Source organism: Sinocyclocheilus grahami, unplaced genomic scaffold (genome assembly GCF_001515645.1).
Source record: "Sinocyclocheilus grahami isolate Dianchi unplaced genomic scaffold, SAMN03320097.WGS_v1.1 scaffold543.1, whole genome shotgun sequence".
Taxonomy (NCBI): Eukaryota; Metazoa; Chordata; class Actinopteri; order Cypriniformes; family Cyprinidae; genus Sinocyclocheilus; species Sinocyclocheilus grahami.
In genome coordinates, this window is record NW_015505722.1 from 1,573,846 (window position 1) to 1,597,751 (window position 23,906).

At 41.2% G+C, this 23,906-nt stretch overlaps 1 protein-coding gene across 1 annotated transcript; it reads right to left on the reverse strand.

Moving 5' to 3' along the window:
• Positions 1-601: 601 nt before the first annotated feature.
• flnca (filamin C, gamma a (actin binding protein 280)) lies at positions 602-21,642 on the reverse strand. The gene is made up of 47 exons (XM_016238603.1): positions 20,864-21,642; positions 19,419-19,667; positions 18,467-18,564; positions 17,747-17,897; positions 17,400-17,518; positions 17,218-17,295; positions 16,953-17,115; positions 16,671-16,871; positions 15,658-15,795; positions 15,426-15,552; positions 15,179-15,315; positions 14,898-15,091; positions 14,682-14,795; positions 14,335-14,478; positions 14,083-14,206; positions 13,839-13,999; positions 13,663-13,753; positions 13,418-13,587; positions 13,195-13,312; positions 12,831-13,093; positions 12,150-12,747; positions 11,873-12,055; positions 11,142-11,304; positions 10,854-11,014; positions 10,542-10,709; positions 10,262-10,385; positions 10,019-10,175; positions 9,743-9,932; positions 9,625-9,648; positions 9,218-9,462; positions 8,890-8,989; positions 8,661-8,801; positions 8,213-8,341; positions 7,955-8,128; positions 7,692-7,853; positions 7,406-7,609; positions 7,159-7,311; positions 6,936-7,058; positions 6,591-6,827; positions 6,229-6,498; positions 5,985-6,122; positions 3,421-3,536; positions 2,947-3,079; positions 2,642-2,818; positions 2,022-2,240; positions 1,574-1,786; positions 602-1,489 (listed from the first exon to the last, which is right to left on the reverse strand). Exons 1-47 carry the CDS (start codon positions 21,234-21,236, stop codon positions 1,302-1,304), a joined length of 8,103 nt encoding a protein of 2,700 aa, XP_016094089.1. The 5' UTR covers positions 21,237-21,642; the 3' UTR covers positions 602-1,301.
• Between the last annotated feature and the right edge of the window lie 2,264 nt (positions 21,643-23,906).

A 23,906-nucleotide genomic window follows, 5' to 3' on the forward strand; every position in this document is an offset into this window, starting at 1 on the left:
TAGTTTTCCCATTAAGCACAATGTTATCTATACACGGTATCTAATTTGCATATTAAAGTGCTGTTGGAACAGCATGTTGAAAAAAGAAGTGTATTCATGGGAGTAGTAATTGGCCAAATTTTCATAATAATATCTAATATTTCATAAGTATATTGTTATATAATTTGTTTTCCTATTCAATTATTTTTTTCTCCCAAACTGCATAATAAACATGCTTTTAGTCCTGGTGTCCGCTACAGTGGACATGTATGAAAGGATGTCCTGTTTCATAACAGAAAGTCATATTTTGATTTGAAGCACCATAACTTTTTCCTGAGATGTTGATTTATGACAAACAATTTGAAAATTAATCAGATTTAAATTATAATTACAAAATATTATATTTTGATAAGGATGTACAATTTTATCTCTAAATTAATGTGTTATTTTTAAAAACCAAGGAGAGGGAGTGGTCACGGTGAAACATCCAATCATTTGGTATCTCTGGAAATCCCTGAATGTGCTCTGTACAGGACATCCAGACTTAAAACTGTGACATGTGAGGTCTCAGAGAAATGCACTAAAATATAATGTCCTCTACAGAGGCAAAAACACAATAGCTGGGTCTCAGGAGGATAAAGGACATGCTTTATCTATGTTTGTATTTATTAAACTGGGCTCACACAATATCACATTCAATAAAAATAATACATGATGAGAGAAATGCCCATTTAAAATCAGAATGCAGAGCAGCGGCAAAGATGTCATGATGGTAAACTCACTCAAAACAGTGAAGACATTAAATGACACGAATACATCAAATATTTGCTTTTTTTGTGAATAAAAAAATCCACACACTTAGTTTTATTCTTTAAGTTTTCAAATGCATATTAAATAATTGGTTAAGATAACAAAATTACATTCTATAAAGCATATAAAAGCACTTCTATACACTGTTGAAAATGTCAGAACACAAAATCATATTGCTGTGACGTCCCCTGACCAACAAAAGTGTCTTTGAGAACAATAAACCTCCCTCTAAAATACTCACATTTTCTCTTTTGGTGATTATACAAAAGAGGAATTTGTAGACATATTTAATTGAAATATTCCTTCATTCCTTTTTTATGAATTAAAACTCTTCTCTCTTTTAACGATAAATGGTACATTGTGGCATCCAAAACAGTATTAAAATGCATTTGCGTCAAACAGGTTAATATTAAATAAAAGGCAGCACCTTCTAAGATCAGCCTCTGTCTTAAAGTTTTCCTCGGCGAGAAAGTTAATATATATACTTTTTATATATATTAGGTATAAGCTGTTTAGGGAACACTCACTTGGAAGGGACTTCCTGGTACAGATTCATCCCCCCATTTGACAATAACAACATAGTTTCCTTTCTCCTTCACTGTGTAGGTTACATTGTAAAGCTTATTTCCCATGTGTTTAACAGCCACATCTTCACACGGTGTTCTGGGACCATGGACACCAACCATTAGCATGTTTGTACCTGAAAGGAGACAAAAAAGCTAAATACATATCCCCTTTAATTCTGTAGTTTGTTAGTGCTAAACCATTATTGGTTTTATTTTACCTGCTGTACTACAGTCAACGGAAAAATTGTTCTTCTGACCCACGAAGGCTTTGGAGAGGCCGGCACCATGACATACAACCTTACTGGCATCTGAGGTTGACTTGGAGCTGGACAGAGAGCTGAAAGCTCCTGCCATCTTAGAGGTTTTGGTAACCGTCTCCACAATGACTGATGAAGTTTCATGTAGACTGTGGCCCCCAGACAGACGCATACCTGCAGCAAGAGACAGACGTGTTAACATCCACAGTCAGAACGCTCTAAGCCATTGCACAAATATTATACCTGAAAAAAAATACACTGGAAGTCTCATTAGTTGGGGCAAAATTGTCCCTGGTTAAAAACAGCCTAAACTCATTTTACAGCATTTGGGGCATAACATTGATTACCAACAAGAACGCAAAATTCAGCAAACATTCCTTTACATCAAAGCAGGAAGTGTTTATCCTACCTGTAACCTTTGCTTTGAAGGGACTGCCAACGATATGCTGTGGCCCACCATATTTGATGCATATAAGGTAGTTTCCTGGTGCCATCGGTGTATAAGAGATTTTAGAACCTTCTGAGCACTCAGTGCAGTCCATTTTGACCTTTGAGGGACCATCAATAGTAACAGATAAGGCACCTGAACCAGCCTTGCATGTGTTCACGACAAACTCAGAGGGGACCCCTACAGAACAATAAGAACACAAGATTACAGTTGGATCTGCTAGTGATGTATAACTAAGTAAGAACATCTGCAGCAGCTTGGATTTATACTAAATCCTGCATAACGGTGGACCAGTACCTGTGCGTCCACCCTCAAGTCCTGGGCCAAAGGCAGTCACCATTCCTGGATCCCCAACGCTTTCTGCTTCTCCGACACGCACTTTGAATGGGCTTCCTGGTATATGGCTTCCATTGAACTTCACATCAATGGAATGAACACCATTCTCACGTGGAATGAAGCAAATTACGCAGAACAATAAGAACATAAGATTACAGTTGGATCTGCTAGTGATGTATAACTAAGTAAGAACATCTGCAGCAACTTGGATTTATACTAAATCCTGCATAACGGTGGACCAGTACCTGTGCGTCCACCCTCAAGTCCTGGGCCAAAGGCAGTCACCATTCCTGGATCCCCAACGCTTTCTGCTTCTCCGACACGCACTTTGAATGGGCTTCCTGGTATATGGCTTCCATTGAACTTCACATCAATGGAATGAACACCATTCTCACGTGGAATGAAGCAAATTACATTCTTGTCTAGGAAAAGGAGGGAATCATAATGTTAGAACAACTAAGTGTTGCCTATTCAATGAAAGTTACATTTCTGGTGAAACCATCTGCCATATAACCAGTGTTCTAGGACAGACATCAAGTCTACAACTCACCGCTATCCAGTTCAGTCACATAACACTCCTCTACTACACCAGAGGGGGCGTGAACCTTTGCATCAATGGCACCTCTCGCCCCATTCCTCTGAACTGCAAACGAGGCTTCCTGATTAATCTTCAAATCCTTCTCCTACACGTGAAAAGAGGAATGAAAGTTTGATTTCCGACACAAACGCACAGCAATGCATTCATGCCGACAAACAGAGAGATTGACAGATAGGCGGATAAATAGATAGAACACTTAATCCCTGCTCAACAAAATAATAGCATGGCCCTGGACAGGCATGGAGTCCGATTACAGTTCATGGTCAAAGATAACTCAGCTATGACTCATAAAAGAGTTGTTCTGGCAAGCTTGTATTTTTCTGTTGCTGTAGTTACTACCATCGCATGTTATATGATCTAAGCATTCCTGTTTGTTCTGTAAGGCATAGAACGGTTGTCCCTAGCTGTGACTAACTGGGAGCTTACCTGAAGACTTGTAACAGTAAGTCGACGTGCATCATCAGACAATGTGGCAACATGAACAATGAAGGGGCTATCTGGGATATGCTCATTATTGAACTTGATGGAAACTTCATAGTCACCTGAGAAAAGAAATGGAGAACAGGAATGCAATGATTTCAACTGGTTTTGCTATATAAGTGTAAAGCCTTGTGCACACCGGGATATCACGCGCGCTTATCGCCAGCATTTTTCATACCATATACTGTACAAAAACATGGACGTAGTGTCCGTGACGTCACCCATAGGTTCCTGAAGAGGTTTTTGAAGCTCAAAGTGGGCAGAGCGGGCCGTCGCCATCTTCGCAGCGCGTCACTCCCAGATAATCGAAAATGGGCGAAGAGGCGGGAGTTGGTTGCTGAAACCACGCCCACCTATCTCGATGGTGGTGACAGCAGCTGCAATCCCCCTGTCACTCAAGTGGCCACGCCCTTAATTATGCAGAACTTTAAGGCTTAATATAATTTAAACGGATGACTTATAAAAAAATTCACATCCCTCACAGTTGTCATGAAGGGCAAAATTAGCTATATAAACCAAAATTATTTTTTGAACCAGGCTGTAAACGTTTTTTTCTGCTGTAAAGTTGGGCATTTTAACATGCGGAGTCTATGGTATTGACTCCCTTTTGCAGTCAGCCTCTAGCGGCCAGTTGATGAATTACAGTTTAAGTCACTTCCTTGTTGGCTTCACGAGAGAGAGCGGGAGGTTGCCGCTTGGTTCATACCCAAGCGATTTTCACTGGCGATGAGCCGAGTGAACATGCAAATTCACTCCCTGACATTAGATGGCGCTTGATGAAAAATACACATCGAATCCTATTTGATCTGCAATTCATCTCCATAACAACTCCCTCTTATCGAGATTTCTGTAGTCGCTGTCGCGTTTGTCATAAAGCCCTTTGTGTTCAGACACCATTGAGACCAGCAGCTCTACATTCATCTTGCCTTGATGCTTCTTCTTCATCTACTTACTTCCTCTTCGTCGTTAGGTATCTTCACGAGTTCACGCTTACATATAATTAGCTGAAGTATGGTAATGAATATTTGGCGTGCTGTCCGGGGAAGGGCTCCAAGCTCGGGAATGGCCCGAACCTAGAGTCCGTTTTTTTTTTTAATGACGCTTTAACGCCTCGCGTTTTGCGCGTCGGTGTGCACACTCACATTGGCGCCTTTTGTTTAGTCACGAGGCGTTAAACGTCGGCGATAATCGCACGCGATATTCGTCCCAGTGTGCACAAGCCTTAACTCTGGCCATAGCAAGTTCTGTTGTAAACCTCACCTGGCTCCTGCACAATGTAAATAACACCACAGGACCCATCTTTTCGGTCTTCAAAGGAGATTTCAGCCTTACTTGGACCCTCTATAGCAATAGACAGACCGCCTGCTCCAGCCTCTCTTGTCCAAATGCTAAATTCAGCTATTAGAGAGTAATGAAAAGAGGGATGCAGAAAATGAGAGAACAATCAATGACAATATTAATCATTACAAAAATGAGAAGAAAACTAAATTAGTTTGAAACATACCAGAAACTTTTGCGACAGCTCTCTCTAGGCCTGTGCCTCCAGCCCGGACCTTGTGAGAGCCTCCTTCCCCAAGGGGCCCAACTGTGAACTGGAAGGGGCTTCCAGGGACATGCTCACCCCTGTATTTGACATTGACCGTGTGAGAACCCATTTCAGCAGGTACGAAGCGGACTCTGTAGGTACTGTTCCCACTATCAACAATCTCTGTATCCACTACATTTCCACCAGGGCTGGTCACCTGGGCTGTCATTCCCTGAATCCCTGTGTCAGCTGGAAATGGGAAAACCAATGAAGGTAACCAATAAATCAAAAGCTGGGGGTGTTTTGGGGAGGAAGGGAGCTTGATAAAGATTTATCCTTACCCTCTTGCCTTACTGCACCAAAGCTACCAGGTCGTTCTCTTCCCAGGAAGGACTCAAAAACATCTCTGAAAGGGTCACCGCCGACCTGTGTACTCTCTTCTACATGTACCTCCCGCTTAGTCTCACCTCCGTGGGTCTTGCTGATTTCTGTGCGTTCTGTTCGTGTGTAAGAGTGGCTACTGCGTGTGAAGGTACGAGTTAAGCGCTCCTGTGCTGACAACATCTGAAACCAGTTTCCTGTGTAGAAAGGAATTTCCTGTTTTTTAAGAAACTTTAGTTGTTCAAAAACTATTGTATCCATTAAAACCCATTTAACAATCGTATATACTAATATTTGTTTTTTACCTGGGATTTTGAGGTTTAGGTCACACGCACTGCCTACTGAGGCAACAGAGGCAGCTTGCCTTTTTCTTGTTATGCTCTGCTTCATCCTTCCTTCTCCTGTTACCTTCACTGTAAAAGGGCTTCCTACGGAGTGGGATGTGCTTTAACGCCTCGCGTTTTGCGCGTCGGTGTGCACACTCACATTGGCGCCTTTTGTTTAGTCACGAGGCGTTAAACGTCGGCGATAATCGCACGCGATATTCGTCCCAGTGTGCACAAGCCTTAACTCTGGCCATAGCAAGTTCTGTTGTAAACCTCACCTGGCTCCTGCACAATGTAAATAACACCACAGGACCCATCTTTTCGGTCTTCAAAGGAGATTTCAGCCTTACTTGGACCCTCTATAGCAATAGACAGACCGCCTGCTCCAGCCTCTCTTGTCCAAATGCTAAATTCAGCTATTAGAGAGTAATGAAAAGAGGGATGCAGAAAATGAGAGAACAATCAATGACAATATTAATCATTACAAAAATGAGAAGAAAACTAAATTAGTTTGAAACATACCAGAAACTTTTGCGACAGCTCTCTCTAGGCCTGTGCCTCCAGCCCGGACCTTGTGAGAGCCTCCTTCCCCAAGGGGCCCAACTGTGAACTGGAAGGGGCTTCCAGGGACATGCTCACCCCTGTATTTGACATTGACCGTGTGAGAACCCATTTCAGCAGGTACGAAGCGGACTCTGTAGGTACTGTTCCCACTATCAACAATCTCTGTATCCACTACATTTCCACCAGGGCTGGTCACCTGGGCTGTCATTCCCTGAATCCCTGTGTCAGCTGGAAATGGGAAAACCAATGAAGGTAACCAATAAATCAAAAGCTGGGGGTGTTTTGGGGAGGAAGGGAGCTTGATAAAGATTTATCCTTACCCTCTTGCCTTACTGCACCAAAGCTACCAGGTCGTTCTCTTCCCAGGAAGGACTCAAAAACATCTCTGAAAGGGTCACCGCCGACCTGTGTACTCTCTTCTACATGTACCTCCCGCTTAGTCTCACCTCCGTGGGTCTTGCTGATTTCTGTGCGTTCTGTTCGTGTGTAAGAGTGGCTACTGCGTGTGAAGGTACGAGTTAAGCGCTCCTGTGCTGACAACATCTGAAACCAGTTTCCTGTGTAGAAAGGAATTTCCTGTTTTTTAAGAAACTTTAGTTGTTCAAAAACTATTGTATCCATTAAAACCCATTTAACAATCGTATATACTAATATTTGTTTTTTACCTGGGATTTTGAGGTTTAGGTCACACGCACTGCCTACTGAGGCAACAGAGGCAGCTTGCCTTTTTCTTGTTATGCTCTGCTTCATCCTTCCTTCTCCTGTTACCTTCACTGTAAAAGGGCTTCCTACGGAGTGGGATGTGAAAACAAAATGTTATAAATCTCTACCATTGTTGACAGGCAGTCTACATGAGTATATCGTTGTAAAGAAACATTGAAAAGTAACCTGGTATGTGTTTGTCTGTAAACTTGATGTTGATTATGTAGTTGCCTGGTTCAGTGGGGCAATATGTCACTTTACATGTTCCATCTTCCATATCCTCACAATTAATATCTACTTTACTTGGACCCTCAATTGACAATCCAAGTCCTCCATATCCTTTGAAACCAAGACAGTGTGAAAATCATTTTAATTAGGGGTATTACATCAAATTTTAATTCGAAAACAGAGCAAAAGAACTACAAGAACATACCAGCATTTCTAGTGTCCACAAAGAACTCGGCCACTTCAAAGGTATGTGCTTCAATGAGACCTTTACCAAAGACCTTGACCCTGCTGGCCTCCCCGATTTCAGATGGCCCTACCATAATTTTAAAAGGGCTGTTGTTCACATGTGTCCCACTCTTCCTCACACTGACCTCATGCTCCCCCACTTCCTTTGGGGTGAACGAGAGACCTGGTGAGGCAAGGAGAGCAGAGATTAATCATTGCCAATCTAGCATATGCAGAAAGCATTTTATGGCCTTTTACGTGCTTACCAATGTGCCGGTTGGGCAGTCTCTTCAGCAGGCACGGTTCCTCCTTTCCTGATTGAGATTTAATGCTAGCTGTCAGATAGCTCAGGTCAGTTTCTGTGATCTTCAGTGAGACATCTGCTGCCGTGCCAACATTCATCTGAGATCTTCGGAGGGAATCGTCGCCTACATGGACATGACATATTAACAGTGAGGATGGGCGAGAGTTTAGCTACTTTTGCCAGGTTAAGTTTTTAAAAACACAAATGACTTATTGCCTGCCATACCAGTGATCTTTGCTGTGAAGGGGCTGCCAGGAATATGTCTGTTATCAAACTTGACAATGATGTTGTAATCACCAGGTGAAGTGGGCAAGTAGGACACAGTGCATGTGCCATCTTTATTGTCCTTACAACTGATTTCTGCTTTAGATGGACCCTCTACAGCAAGGGACAAACCACCTGTGAAGGGCAAACAAAATTGACTATTATTTAGCACAATTTTTCTAAAAATATACTTTGTTGCAAAACAACACATTTATGTACCTTGTCCAGCATTCTTGGTAACAACAGTAAAAGTGGCTGGTTTATTGACTGTCCCATGGCACAGACCAGGTCCATAGGCTGTGACCATTCCACTGTTCATTACATCTACATAGAACTGCAAAGGACTTCCTGTGAACATAATTACATTCAAGTCATGATTCTGTAACAAGCTTGGTACAGTGTATCATTCCATGGATCTTAAATGAAAATTACAGTGGTCTCAATGCGTATTTGAACACTTAAGACACATAAAAAGTGTGAATTTCATGTCAGATTATCCGAATGAATAAAAAAATAGCAGAAAAGTGAAACTCACTACTAGCATTCTGTGATTGCAGATGCCAATTAGTTTAACATTATCACATACAAGTTATAAATAGTAACTATAGCTTGAGTGTCCAAATGCTTTTTGGGCCACTTCACACATAATGCCAAAATGGAGTCCAACCTGGGATGTGGTTGCCATCATACTTTATATCCATTTCATGCAGGCCTCTCTCTGTAGGCTGAAACTGCACCGTGACTGTTCCATCTTTGTTGTCCCTGATGAAAGGACGAGCCTTCTTACCAGAGGGCATACGCACCTCCCCTGCAAACAAAACAAACGTGGTATACTTCAGAAAACAGTATATACGACTAACAATTCTGCTCTAAATGAATATGATTAGAGATGTTACCACTGAGTTCTCCTTGCTGAACAGTGAAGGGGATAACTAAGTTCAGGGGTTGAAACATGGGCTTTGTGTCGTCTCTCGGAACAACAGGCTGATCTGTAGCCTGAGATAACATTTAAAAAAAATCAACAAACGATAAACAACAACCCACAATGTTTCAGACAGTGTGCTGTTATCTTCCTGCCACTTCAACATTGAACATTTTTAGCATCTCATTCAAATCCCGCTCTGTTGTAATGTCCCTGGTGTCAGTATCAGTAGCTCTATCTATCATGGCTTCATCATGGCAGTGATACACAGTCCGACACACCTGTTCAGTAATATCACTCACCATGACTTGAAAAGGGCTTTTAGGAATGTGTTGCCCCCCAAAGCGGATTGTGATGACATATTTTCCCGGCTCGGGTGCAGTATAATATATGTCGAAAGTCCCATCAGGATTTTCTGTAACATTCATATCCAGCTCCATGCCATTAGGGGTCAGAACCGTACATGTCACCTTCCCTTTTCCTGCAGCTTTGGCATCCACAGTGATGACCGTCTCTTCTGACAACTTAATATTGGGCCCAAGGCTTTCTGCTCAAATAACAACATTGTTCAAACCAAAGAGTTCAACCCTTGAAACGTATTACTTGGTGTAATGGTAGAATATTTATAATGTAGAAAATGTAATGATAAAATATTCCACCATTATACAATAATTCATAAAATCATTAAATGAATTGCCTGATTCCTTACCAACACCATGTCCTCCAATAGACACTGAAAATAAAAAAGCAAGCAAACAAAATTTAGTAAAACCAGAGTTGGGAAAATAAATCTCAAATCTTTGAAAGCACCAAACTGGAAGCAATACCTGTGAGCAGGCACTTGCTGGCATCACCAGTGGGAAAGGCTTGGACATTGTAAGGTGAGTATGGGATGTTATCTCCACCGTACTTAATGGTTATGGTGTAGCGGCCAGACATGTCAGGCACATAAGATACAGTGTAGGTTCCATCTCTGTTGTCTTGAATGCTGGCTTTTTTCGGCTTTCCCTCTGGATCCTAAATGCAACACAATGTTTAAATGTGCTTTGGTAATATACAGTATGTCTTGTTTTGAGGTTTTCCATATAAGAAGAGAGCCTTACAAGGATTTGAACTGTCAGAAGGCCTTTTCCTGCATCACGAGCATCAATGGTAAACTCCACTGGTAGACTGGCAGCCACTCCTTTAGTGTCCAGACCAGGCCCGCTTGCACGCACCTTACTGGCATCATGTGCAGGGGCTGAATTGACTTTGAATGGACTGTTTACAACCACAAAATGAAAGAGTTATGAAATGATTGTTTTCGTTACTGTCATGAGGTGACAGTTAAATACAGATGATCTTACCTGTTAGGTACCTCTTGGTTGGCGTATTTGACAGACACAGTGTGTGGCCCCTCCTGTGCAGGGGTGTAGTTGACAGTATGTGTTCCATCCCGGTTGTTTTTAACAACTACAGGCTCCAGAGTTCCTGTTAGACGAACATGTTCAATGAACAAGATTTCGAAGGAAAAGAAGGCAAGTGTGGAGCTTTCTAATGTTCATTTCCAGTGAAATGTAACAAGTTATTTAGTGAGTTAGGCTCAGAGAATCTTCATAGTGTACTGGAGGGGTTTATGTTATGTACCTTTTGGTCCATACAACTGCACCTCTAGAGGAGCCACTCCTGCTTTGCTGCTGTCCACAGTGAAGGTTTGTGGAACATGTGCGGTAACTCTGTTAGCGAGTCCAGGACCTGAGCACTTCACCTTACTGACATCCACCACATCCTTAACCTGCACCCGGAATGGACTGCCTGAGAACAGCAGAAGAAGAACACAGCTCTAATACAATACAAAAAAAGCAGCTATAGAACTATACAGTTGAAAGAAAAAATGTTATGTATAGATAATAGAGTAACATTGTATAGGTAGTTACTATATTTATAGGTATTTGGTACCTGGTATAGGCTGGCCTCCATAAGTGATATTAATATCATAGTCTCCAGCAGTGAAAGGCATGTATTCAACACTGCAACTACCATCTTTGTTGTCCTTACAGAACATTTTGGCTTCTGATGCTCCTTCAATGGTCAAGCCCAAACCACCCGTCCCAGCACCCCTTAAAATCATAAGCATGGATGTATGATGAGACATAAATAACTCCAAATCTAATCCAGCTTTAAAACAAATATGAGTTTCCCTTCAGGCACCAATGATTATATACACATACAGTACAGACTCCATACCTTGTCTCCACTGTGAAGTAGTTGGGTTTGTTAACTAGCCCACCTTCCAGGCCCGGGCCATAAGCTCGAACACGTGTTGGGTCACACCCTTCCACAACTGACACCTTAAATGGGCTCTTAGGAACAGCAACATCCTCATAAAAGACCTCGATCAGGTGCAAACCTACACAAATCAAAGAATTGCTTTAATTTGAGGCATTATGGTTCATGCCAATCCTACTTCATAGGCTATAGCTGTCTTACACATGTTTAGATAGTTGTAATATGTTTAGTTTATAATTGCATCTATGAAAGTAGAACATTCAGAGTTTGATAGCATATAGCTTTTGCTATCTGCTCTGTGTTAACTGTCAACTGCAGCTGTCGCTGGTATTAATACAAGCTGTATTTCTGTGCAGAGGGCCCTAGTCAGGCACACAACTATTTAATGATCTCTTTTTACAATGCATTTCCTATTTATAAACTCCCCCTGCATCTGTCATATGTTCTCATTCAGTTCCCTAAGCTCTGAAAGCTTCTGAAAACATGCCATGGACTGTATTTGTATACCCAATTTAAGATCTATACATGTATCTCTTTCTTCCACCATCTACTACATATCTAAGGCGAAATCTTAAAACTTGCGTTCAATTGTATTTATATAAAAAAATCATTCAAACCTTCAAAAACCCTCACTTTCAACATATCTGTTTTCCCCTTAAACTCATTTGTTCTGTGTTTACGTGACTTACCATCCTCAAAAGCAGTGTATTCCACTCTGTATGTGCCGTCACCCTTATCAGTGATATATGCATCTGTGTTTGCGCCTGATGGATTGATAATGCGAATCTTAACATGATTTCCTCCCTTGGTCTTGGTCTTAGTCTGGGCGCGGGCATCCACAATGAAGTGTGTTGTCACCTCCTTAATGACCCCTTGAGTGACAGAAAAATGGGAAAATATGGTATAACTAAGTTGTGGTTGGAAAGGTAATCACAGAAAGTTGTGGTTAAAGTTTTCAAACACTACCTCTGGGCTCGACTCCTGGTCCGTACACTTTAATCCCACTTGTGTCCACAGATGGCTCAACCTGAACACGTATGGGGCTCTTGGGCACCTGCTGACCTCCATATTTAATGGTGATGGTGTGTATGCCATGAAAGAGAGGGGTGTAGGTGACAGAGAATGTTCCATCATTGTTATTTTGAATGCAAACTTCAGCTTGAGCCCCTGAATCCGACACAATCTCAATGGTGAGTTCAGCCTCTCCAGCTCTACTGCAGTCCACTGTGAAAGTGGCCACCTCACCAGCTTTAGCCCCCTCCAGTCCTGGGCCACTCACTATAACTTTGCCAGCATCCAGAGCTGGCTTGACAACAGCTTTAAAAGGAGAGCCAGGAATATGAGCTTCACCAAATAGGACATTGATGTTGTAGTCACCAGCCTCTGTTGGCAGATAGACAACAGAGCAGGTTCCATCCCCATGGTCTTGGCACTCAATCTTAGCCTCACAGGGGCCTTCCAGTGTTAGACCCAGACCACCAGCACCTGCCCCCTTTGTGTCTATATTAAACCGTGCAGGCTGACCCACAATACCACCCTTAAGTCCTGGTCCATAGGCACGAACCTAGTGGGAAATCCAGTAATATGAAATTATAAAACTTATACAATATTGTCAATAAACCTACTATTCCCAAAAAGCCATCTTACCTTGGAGGGATTGGCAGGCATGAGTCCCTCTACAGCAAAGGGACTTCCTGCAATGGGGTTCCCATCATAGCTGATGTCCACCTTGTAATGGCCTTCCTCAGGTGGGATGTATTTCACACTGGTGGCCTCTGTGGTCTTGTCTGATTCCAACTTACAAGGTATTGGTCTACCAGAAGGTGAGGTTATGCTCACATTTACCTTTCCCTCTCCACCTGCCCCTTTCGTGCTAACAATAAACTCCTGGTCCTTTCCAACTTCCACTTCTGCAACACATACAGAAGTTTAGTAAGCATTAAAGCAGAATGCATTTTTAGTTGATAGACCAGGTTGTAAAGTAGTTTAACCATTGAGTTATAGTGCTCACTTTCATTAAGGCCTTGAACTTTGACTTTGCCAAGATCGAGTGGAGGGGCAACTGTGATTTTGAAAGGGCTTTTAGGAATGGGATCTCCACCATGTGTGACCATGATAGCCATCTCACCCTAATTCGCAGAAGATTAGGCATTTGGTGAGACGTATTCATTTTCATGTTCAATATTCATGTTCAAAGTAAAAGCAAAATGGAGTAGATGGTAATGATTCCTGACCTGATGTAGAGCAGTGTACTTTACGGTGTAGGAGTAGTCATGATTATCAATGATCTCAAAATCTTTAATAGCATTTCCTTTGGCAGCAGTTTTGAACTGCACCTCTGGTTTAGCCTTTCCTGCTCCTTTCGTGAAGATAGTGAAATGGGTTGGAATATCAACTTGAACGCCTGTAAAACAGAGCTGTGTCAATTAAAATTATTTTCTCTGGGGCTTCAGGTGTTAATGTTGTGGCTTACACCCACCTGTCTTGTTCAGTCCAGGACCTTCAGCTCTGACCTTACCAGCATCGTGAGAAGGATCCACCTTGACTTTGAATGGGCTATTGGGGATTTCCTGAGTTAAGCAGAGAAGAGTATGAGATGTTCACTTAGCATTGTGTACAACTGGGTTTTGGCAAGAAGCAAGAAGGCTGCTTTACCTGATCTGCAAAGAGCACCATGATGGTGTAACGGCCAGCGCCAGGGGGCGTGTACTTGACAGTGAAGGTGTCATTATCATTTTTAATGATGTCAAAATCGATATCTGCCTCTGCTGGACCCACCACACCTGGGGCACATTTGATCCCAATGCTGATATCACCTACAATATAGTCAGAATGGTTAGCAACACTAACACTCTTTTACTGTGTCATATAAAGAGAAAAAATAAACTGTTTTGCAAACCTTGGCCAGCTTTGCTGCAGTCAACAGTGAAGTAGGTGGGCTCATTCGCCTTTAGGCCAGTTTTCTCAACTCCAGGCCCAAAGACCTTAACTTTGTCGGGGTGACAGCCTTCACCAACAAGAACCTTTAAAAGACAGAGTTTAAAGCAATAATGTGCAAACAATAATGTTAAATCTCAAACAATGACTCATCTAATGGTGTTGCTCCATCACAGCATAATGCAAACTAAAATACTACTCTGGGAATACTCACTCTAAAGGGACTCTTGGGTACATTGACCTCCCCCCAGGTAATTATGATGGTGTGCTTCACTGGTTTGGTAGGAACATACGTACAAACAAAAGCGCCATCTCCCTTATCAGTAATCTGAATGTCAATCACACAGCCTTCAGCGTCCTAGAAGAAAAGCCGAGCAGGTCACCATTTAGCCAGTTTGCAGTAACAAAATAATTCATATTGGCACATATGTTGGTTTGAATAGTTTAGAGTCTTTGTCCTATGTTACCCTCTGATTCCACTTAAAGGATTGAGGTCATTAGTCGGCCATCACTGCCAAAGGAAAACACTGAAAACATTGAGAATATTACACATGGACACACCTGAGCATAGATCTTCAGACTGCCTTTGCCAGCTTGTCGAGCGTCAACAGTGAATTGTGTTGATTTGTTGACAATAACTCCAGTGGGCTCCAGGCCTGGCCCAAATACTTTGACCTGCACACAAGATCCTTCAGATCAATAACACTGACACTGACAGCAAAAGTTAAGAAAATAAGAGATGACTGTCTTTGATTATTATTTCCATATGTTAATCACCTTCTCAGGAAAGACGTCATTAGCTGCTGGAAGTATATGGGCCATGAAGGGGCTGTCCTTGATATCTTCATCATCACAGACGACATGAACTGCATAATCTCCGGGTTCAGTGGGCCAGTAACGCACATCACAGGAACCGTCACCTTTATCATCACACTCTATCTTTGCTTGAGAGGGGCCCTCAATAGAAAACCCTTTAAAAACAGAGTTGGCACATAAGAAAGTAGTTGTATGCATAAAAGAAAATCTTAATTATTACTTCCTCATCTAGAATTACCAACCTAGAGTTCCTACTTCTGTGCCAATAGCCTCAACAACAAAGTCAGCTGACTTGCCAACCATTCCTGTCTTCAAGCCAGGACCCCAAGCTCGCACCTTCTGTGGTCCAGCTTCCTTGCTGACCTCCACTTCAAATGGGCTAAAATAAAACCATTTAAAACAGTGCTGAGACTGGACAAACTTTGACATAAAGAAAGGTATGTATATTTGTATCGCAATAGTTAACTAGGTTGTACTATTAGCTCTCACCTGCGTGGAATAGGTTGACCTCCCCATGTGATGTTCACAGTGTATTTTCCAGGCTTAACAGGACAATAATCACACTTGAAAACGCCATCACCGACATCACGTACTTTCACAGGCACCTCTACACCTCCTGAAAACATACACATTCAGTCGTCAGCATTTCCTAAACACAGGCATATTAAATAATGAGCAAACAGACTAACATTGAAAGACAGCAAATTTAAAAATGACTCACCTGGCCCTTTCACAGAGACCTTCAGCTCTCCAGTTCCTGCTCCTTTGGTAAAAACATTGAAATCTGCCACCTCCTTTACCCGAACGCCCTTAGGCTGCAGTCCCCGGCCAGTGGCACGGCAGGCATTTGTGTTGCAGGCTGATGGGGAAAAAGAAACAAGTTAAACAGATCATGAAATGTCCAAAACGTTTTCAAATGCACAGACTGAAGCTCTGTTAGTAAGATCAAGCGAGGTGCTGCGCTTCTGATGAGTTGCTTTAATGACGAACTGGAAAACTTCAATGCTACTTTGTTTTGTTGTCATCGATCCTCATAAAGAGCAAGTCATTTATGATAAATGTAAATGGATAAATGGAGTACACAGGACATCCATAAAATATCCATAAAATACAATACCAACATTACAATGCTAGATTATTGGTCATTGATTACTGGAACGGTAATTTTAAACACCCAAACTGACAACGTTACACCCAAGCCCAAAATACTTTGCTCTATTACAACAAGATGTACAAAAATATATTAAAAAGCTGCTTTTTTTACATGACACTCATGCAAATATCCTGTGCCTCTTAGCACAGCTATAACAGCAACTTCAGAATTTAGTGAAGTGTTCATGTTCATGTAGTCAGTCCTGCTGCTCTGCGATCCTCCAATACAAACACACTCACTAACTTTTGCCACTTTCCTACCATGCTTCAAAGTGATGCACGGCAAGAATCAAGCTGCCGCGAACAAGCAAGAAGCTAAGCTTAGATACTGTTGCCCACGGTGGTATAAACAAAGAGACGTGGACCAAAGTCGAGCAGCAGTGCACCTTTCTTTTTATGAGGGATCTGCTTTGGAGCCCCAGCATAAGGTTTAGGGTGTGCTAAAAAATAAACAATTGTTTTTGGGGGTGTGTGGAGATTCTTTGACTGTTCTTTGTTTGCTTCCCATGTACTTTTCCAATATGACAGACACATTTGAAGCAAGATATATAAGTAAAAAAAAGAAATTTATCAGATGCTTACCCTCAGAGACGTGCACTTTAAAGGGGCTGTTGGGTATTGGCTGCCCAGCAAAGCTCACATGGATGGTGTGCGGCCCTTCTTGTACAGGTTTGTAGGTGCAACGGAAGATGTTATCACCTTTGTTTTCCAGAAGAACTTCCACAGTGTTGTTTTTATTCTGAGGGTCATCGATGACCACACTAACATCTCCAGCCCCAGCACCTGAAAATTGTGTGACAGGACCTTGAGGGTACCTTCACATAGAAAAGCCTCTTCCAAAACAAGTCTGTGCGTTCTGCTCACCTGCAGTGTAGATGTCAAAATAAGTAGGCTTATGGGCCACATTGCCCACTGGCTCCAGACCTGGACCTCGAGCCTGAACTTTTTTGGGATCACCCAGAGCCTTTGCCACGTTCACCATGAAGGGGCTCTTATCAATATCCTGACCAGCAAAGAGTACTTTCACCTGTGATACATAAGAATAAATAAACAACCATGCCACTGGATGCAAACCGGTTTATCCTCAATTGGACACTGTACCGTCAACCATTCTTGTACTAATGCGTACCTTGTGGGGTCCCTCAACTTTGGGCACATAGGTGACAGAGAATGTTCTTTTCTTGTCATTGTTGGGGACAACTTTAGCCTAACAAAATTAAAAGACAGATTGTAGTTAAAAATGTCATTAATAGCTTGTTTCCCATTGCAACAATTACAGAACGTTACAGAAAAACATCTGTCATCTCTCACCTCCTCAGTGTGACCCTCTGGGTCCTCTACATACACAATCACTTCTCCAAGTCCTGCCTCCAGTGTTTCCACAGTAAAAACAGCTGGCTTCAAAACCATGTTCCCCTGAGGCTCAATACCTGTTTTCATGAAAAAATCCAAAAGAAACTGTGATACACAAGCAATACTCGGGATGTACATATTCTATGCTTGACTGTATGCAAATAAAGCATAAATAGATCTTATTTTAAAATTCAATCGACTTCATTTGTATATGCAGCTCAAAAAATGCTCTATGAGCTTGTGTTGACAGAGCAACTTTTGTAAAGACAACTGCACTTGGTTTATGAGCTTGTAAGTTTGCTCACCTGGTCCATAGGCCTTGGCCTTTTTGGGGTACAGCTGCTTTGGCTTGAAAGGGGCTCCAGGCTTTAGTTTAGCTTTGGGAAACTGAGAGAGGTATGTCATCACTGAATGCTCATCCACATCTGGATCCACGATTTCCTCTGGAGCTATCACCTATAGATCAACAACTCATTAGATGTTGCATGTATAGTGGTCCTTATTCAGTAATCATTGCTTTCAAGATGTGTATGTGCTCAGAAAAACACTAGACTAAATTTCCATCGGAGAAGTAACTAGTGAAGTAGTTGTAAGGCCTGTTTATGATGAGATAAACATTGCAGAAAAAAGCGCCACGCTTGCAGCATTTTCTTTTCACAGCCACGTTTGGTCTAAAATCACAAGGTAGTGGCAATCTCTTCAGATACTATATTTATCCACAGAGTGTTGAGGTTTGAGAGCAGCCTTCAACAAGTCAAGGACAGGACTTACCAGGAGCCAGACCCCTCCCACATCCCCTCAACAGTCAGCAGGGAATTCGGCCCCAAGAATGTATGACACATACCCTACACCATGCGTGGCATCTCACACTTGCGCCATGAGGATAATGGAGCAGACACCACTGTGTGTCAAACTGCTAAAACCACTAACATTTTACACAAACCCAAGCCCAGACACTACCTTCCTTGTGACTGAGGTAGAGTTTACAACTGAGCATGTGGTGCTTATGTCGAGTGGATGTTCACCTGAGGCACACCGAGCCAGTCATCGGCCTGCTGCATGGCCTCACGAGCATTTGCAACAGGCTTGTTGGGGTCCCATGTTTGCCAGTCAGGGCACAGACCTACAGAAAGAGTTCAAATTATATGAGTGCATCATTTAAGGCCTTCTTTAAACATTAGGGCACAAAATATAAAAGTGAAATCAATTATGACATCAGGCTTCCCATAAACTGTTACTGTTTATACAAAATGTCTAAAGAGACTTATAATGTAACCTAAATATATAATGATAACGGTTATGCTGTGATTTGTCAAAAGCCAGCAGCACCCTTGTATGGTCATGACTGTCTCACAGGGACTGTTTCATATCAGCTACACCGAAGTAAACACTTTAGTTCATTACCCCTCTCCTCAGTCAGCCTACGTGTGAGTCAAGTGCTGCTCAGAAAAAAGGTCATGATTTAGATGCAGTAAATATATGAAGCTCTCATTCTTTGTTGTATTGTACAATGTATCCATATTTTAAATAAAGGCTTTTCTTTTTTATATATTTGTAGTATCGCCATATTATGAGTTTTCTTGGTGATTACAAAAATGGATTAAGCTCTCAAAAAGGAAAGTGAAAAAGGAGGATATACATATAAACAGTCACACTATTCAGAATTTTATTAAGACTGTATATACTAATTTACTACATATTTAATTTATTACATAATTTATATACTTTATTCATTTTATATTGGCACTGACACTATAAATTATTTTAAAATTAATTATCTTGTCTGTTTGTTTTTTGCCCTTTTGAAACAAGTGAACAATTAAATGTTCAAAATACTGAATCTAAACTACCCAGGTAACTAATTAGTGAGAACCAAAATCTCTGTACAATCTTGAAAAATTGTTACATTTCCTCACCCAACCACAACTGCCCAAAGTCAAACCATACAAACCTGATTATGTCAGAATGTGAACTTACCAGGGGCACAGTTATCCACGAGGGCACCGAGGGCCTTGCCATCCCTCCAGTCCTTGTGAAAGTTGTTAATAGGCAGCTCCGGTACCTTGTTCTGAATCCAGCCCAGCAGCCTTTGTTTGGGAGTGAGTTTCTTAACCTCTTCATCGTCCTCATCTTCCCACATGGGCATGGAGATGGAGTAATGGAGAATGAGAGTCCAGATGAGTCCCAGAATCAGCTTCAGGTTCCCATCCACAATGGCTTTGCTGTCTACACAGGTCAAAGACAATCAAAAGAAACAATGGACTTTAACGAATTTATGTGACGAGATTAATTGACATTGGGTTTAATTAACTTCAACTCTTCGAATCACATGTTTGGGTTACCGTTCCCATCTCAAAGGAAGATTCCAAAGACTAGGTATATAAAATATGGGATGTCAGTATATACTCAGCAGATACATTTAAAAAAAAACTATGGGTACTGTGGCAGATCCATGGTACAGTGATGATACCAGCTGGGTATTAAGATGGTACTTTTACAATAACATTATATTGAATGACTACCATATTCAACAAAGTATTATAATAATATGTCTATTACCATGGTATTGTGTAAAAAATAACTTTTTTTAGTTTTGTGAAACACAATGAAAGGCATTACTTATTTATTTTACAGACTAAGGGAAAGGGGACATTCTTTAAAAGGGCATTATAACTTCAGGGCCACTAACTTTCTGCTGTTTCTTCCATAGTACTGAAACCTAGAAAATGGGTATTTGTATCAATCTGCCTCAGTTTACGTTAGCGTCTCAGTATTAACACTGACTTCCAGGCCCGGGCTCTTAAGGAGTCAAGTCTCCACTAAACTCCTTCACACCACTTGTTTACACAGGGTGCTGTTCTGTATAAGCAGCTCTAAACATTAATGCATGACAACAGTCTGTTTACTCAGTATTCATTAATACTCCAACCAGCTATTCTAGCCTTTACTCAACAAACAAGCTGTAGCCCTTCAGAACTATTTTCCATTTCACTGACACATGGGAGTCCAATGAGAACTTCTTGCACATGGTGCTGAAATACTACTCCCAGACACTGACAGCTCAACTTTAAGAAAGTGAGGTAAAGTAGTGAGCATTTGACTGCCCATAAGGTTTATAGGCATGCTTGTGTGTGTGTGTGTGTGTGTGTGTGTGTGTGTGTGTGTGTGACAGTTAATATAATAATCAGCTTTTACAGTCCACATTTGATGATGATTATTCTTGTTGTTGTTATATTTGTAATGTACATTAATGATCTCCTAATTGCTAGATCTGTTATTATGTTATTCCAAAGTTGTAACGCTCTTTGCATCTCACTCTTTAAAATGTTAAGAATATGTTATAGGGTCTATACAATATTATCAATACTTATTTAGCTAAATGTGTTTAGTGTCAATATTATTCCCGTTTAACCAGATCTTACCTATGGACACTAGTTTGATTCGCTCCCGGTCCAGAAACTCCAGCGCCACCGACACGTTCTCCAGCTTCATTTGTCTGAAGTTTGGTCTGACATTATGCTTTCTGTACATTTTCTTCTGACTGAGGACCTCCAGGAGCGAGATGAGCTTGAGGCCATCGCTCAGGTCTCTCTGGAGGTCAGTGAGGCTCTTATTGACGCATTTGAGATGTTCGTTGCACCATCTGGTGAAGGTGTTCTGCTGGATCTTCTTCCACGGCGCGTCCTCGGCCAGCTCCTTCTCTGTCGCTGGCATCTCCTCCTCTTCCTCTTCCCCGAAGTCTGTGCCCTGGTAGTACTGTGGCGGCAGATCCTCTAAATGTGTGTAATTGCTCATGATGGACTCTTGCTTTTATACGTGCAATGCTGGAAACTCACAGCTCGTTACTCATTCACAGGAGCGTGTCAGAGGCGCCTTCGCTGCAGAAGAGATCAAAACTCGGATGGAGCTTGAAAAGAAAATAGACAGGCTTTCACAGATGCTTGTGAAAAGTGATCTTCTTTCAGGACGGTGATGGATTATCCGATGTACGGTTTACAAGGCGGCCGGTCCCCGTTTTTAATTCTCAGTCCCCTGCCGAATGTAGTCGCGACTTCTTAATGGACACTTTGAGTTTGAAGAATATCACTTTTGGAAAATGAAGATTTGCTGCTCCACAGCTCGCAGGAGTGAAACTCTGTTTGAAATGAGGGAGAGGGTGAATGAAGGGGGTTTAAATGCGCCCAGGACCCCAGGGATTACATCACACTGATGTCATGCTGTATATACTGGAGTATGACGAGCAGTTTTCTAATTCTGAAGGATAACTGTGATCGATCGGATTGGTGGAAATGAATGAGGCAGCCTGTGATTGGCCAATGGAGACGCACTTATTTCTGGACTGTCGGGTCAGTGGACGTGTCCTCTCATTTGTAAACTGTGCGGTCACCGGCCCTGCATGACAAAGTCACGGCAGAAATAGAGGCTGACGCCGGGGCAACGCTTTACAATATAGCGTCCATAAACTGTGACATGTTATTATAAATTATTCATATATGAAGGACGATATGTGTAATTGCAGTCAGCTCCTTCTGAGTAGTACAAATATGATTCACTGGAATAATTTTGTGCTTACTCATTTCGCAGCACTTTACAAATTGGCATAGCCTCAGGCTGACACACTTTTAAATCAAACTGCATTATTATATATTATATTATAATTACATTTCAAAAATGTTTCTTTTATTTTATTCAACTCTATAAAAAATATAGACATTGCCAGCCCTGCATACAACAGGTGATGGACCTGCAAGTGAAATGGGAAATGTATGTCAATTTATTTCAATCAGATATCAGTTCTCATAAATAAATAAATAAAAACATACATACACTCTTAAAAATAAAGGTGCTTCACGATGCCATAGAATAACCTTTTTGTTTAAATGGTTCCATTAAGAACCTTTAACATCTGAAGAACCTTTCTGTTTCACAAAAGCTTCTTTGTGGTGAAAGAAGGTTCTTCAGATTATAAAAAGGTAAGAAAGAGATGGTTCTTTAAAGAACCTTTGACTGAATGCTTCTTTGTGGAACCAAAAATGGTTCTTCTATGGCATCGCTTGAAGAACCTTTTGAATCGTTAAGTGCTTTTTATAAAGACCTTGGCAAAACTGACAAATTCATAAGAGTTCAATCTGTGACTGGTTTCATGTGTCACTTGACAGAAAACGCTTTCAGAGTTTAATCCAGTCACAGCATGGCATCTTGCTGCTCTTGTGCTTCTCTGTGGTTTGGTAATGTGAGAGCAGGTGATAGTGCTCTGTTTCTGGGACAAAATGAGTGACGATATGTTGTGAAAACAAGGATTTTAAGGAAATCGATTATATGTTTTATTAGAAAGAAAAAAACCATGTAGCAGTGTTAGCGTTTGTCAAGATTTGTTGCTTCATCTTGACATGTTCTAGAATGTTCTCTGATTATAAATGTCTTGAGTTGCGATAGTGTTTGGCAAAGATTGTTGTTCACCAATGTTTATTTTGGGTTGTCCCCTCTTTGCAGAGCAATGACCAGACAAAGTGACTCAGCATGGCAGTTTTAGATGAATGTGACTTTCTGACACCTCAGTGACGCATCAAATAATTAACCTGTGTTTCACGTGGGGCATTAAAATATATTTTTTATACCCCAGATTCCATGGACAATAAAATATTATCTTATAGGCGACAATAAAACATGTGCATATCCATTATTTTAAATATCAGCTCACTATACTTAATATATTAAGCTTGGGTCAAGCCTTTACCAAAAGATTTAATACAAGATGTGTTTGTGTTCTATAAACCTTGCCTTCCAAAATTTTGGAGATGTCCTATAGTCATTAAAAGTGACTTTCAATTATCATTGAAGACCAAGCACTAGTTATTTTCTTGCTTTTTATTACATAATAATGGCAAAATAAACATGTCACAGTCAGACATGCCCCTTTTGCAGCAGTGACACCTGATTAATAGATTAAACTTGACCCAGGTTTTGCTTTTGAAGGTGGCTCAGCACAATTATGGCTTTATTGACTGAATGCAAATGAACCTAAATAGACAAAAGACCAGCAAGCACACACAAACAATTGAACTTTTCAAAATTCTATTGACAACATTGAGTGATCGCTGACAAGACAGGTTGGACAAAGTAAGTAAACTCTTAAATTTAATATCCTGTCCTCTTTTAGCAGCAAAACCTCCACCAAACGTTTCCTGTGATTACACTTTTGCACCATCACTCTTACAAATCTGTTGAACTTCTGTCTTCACATTCTCCTGTAAAATCTCTTGATACACTGATTCTGAAGTGTCCAGATCCCGAAGTAGCAAAGCAACATTAAACCACGGTGCTTTTTCCACCATGTTGGGATGAGTTGGAATTCAGTGCTCTTTTTCCTCAACTGTCCATAGAACATTTTCACGGTAGCTTTGTGGAACATCCAGGTGGTCTTGGCCAAACATATGAGACATCAATATTTATTTTTGGAAGCAA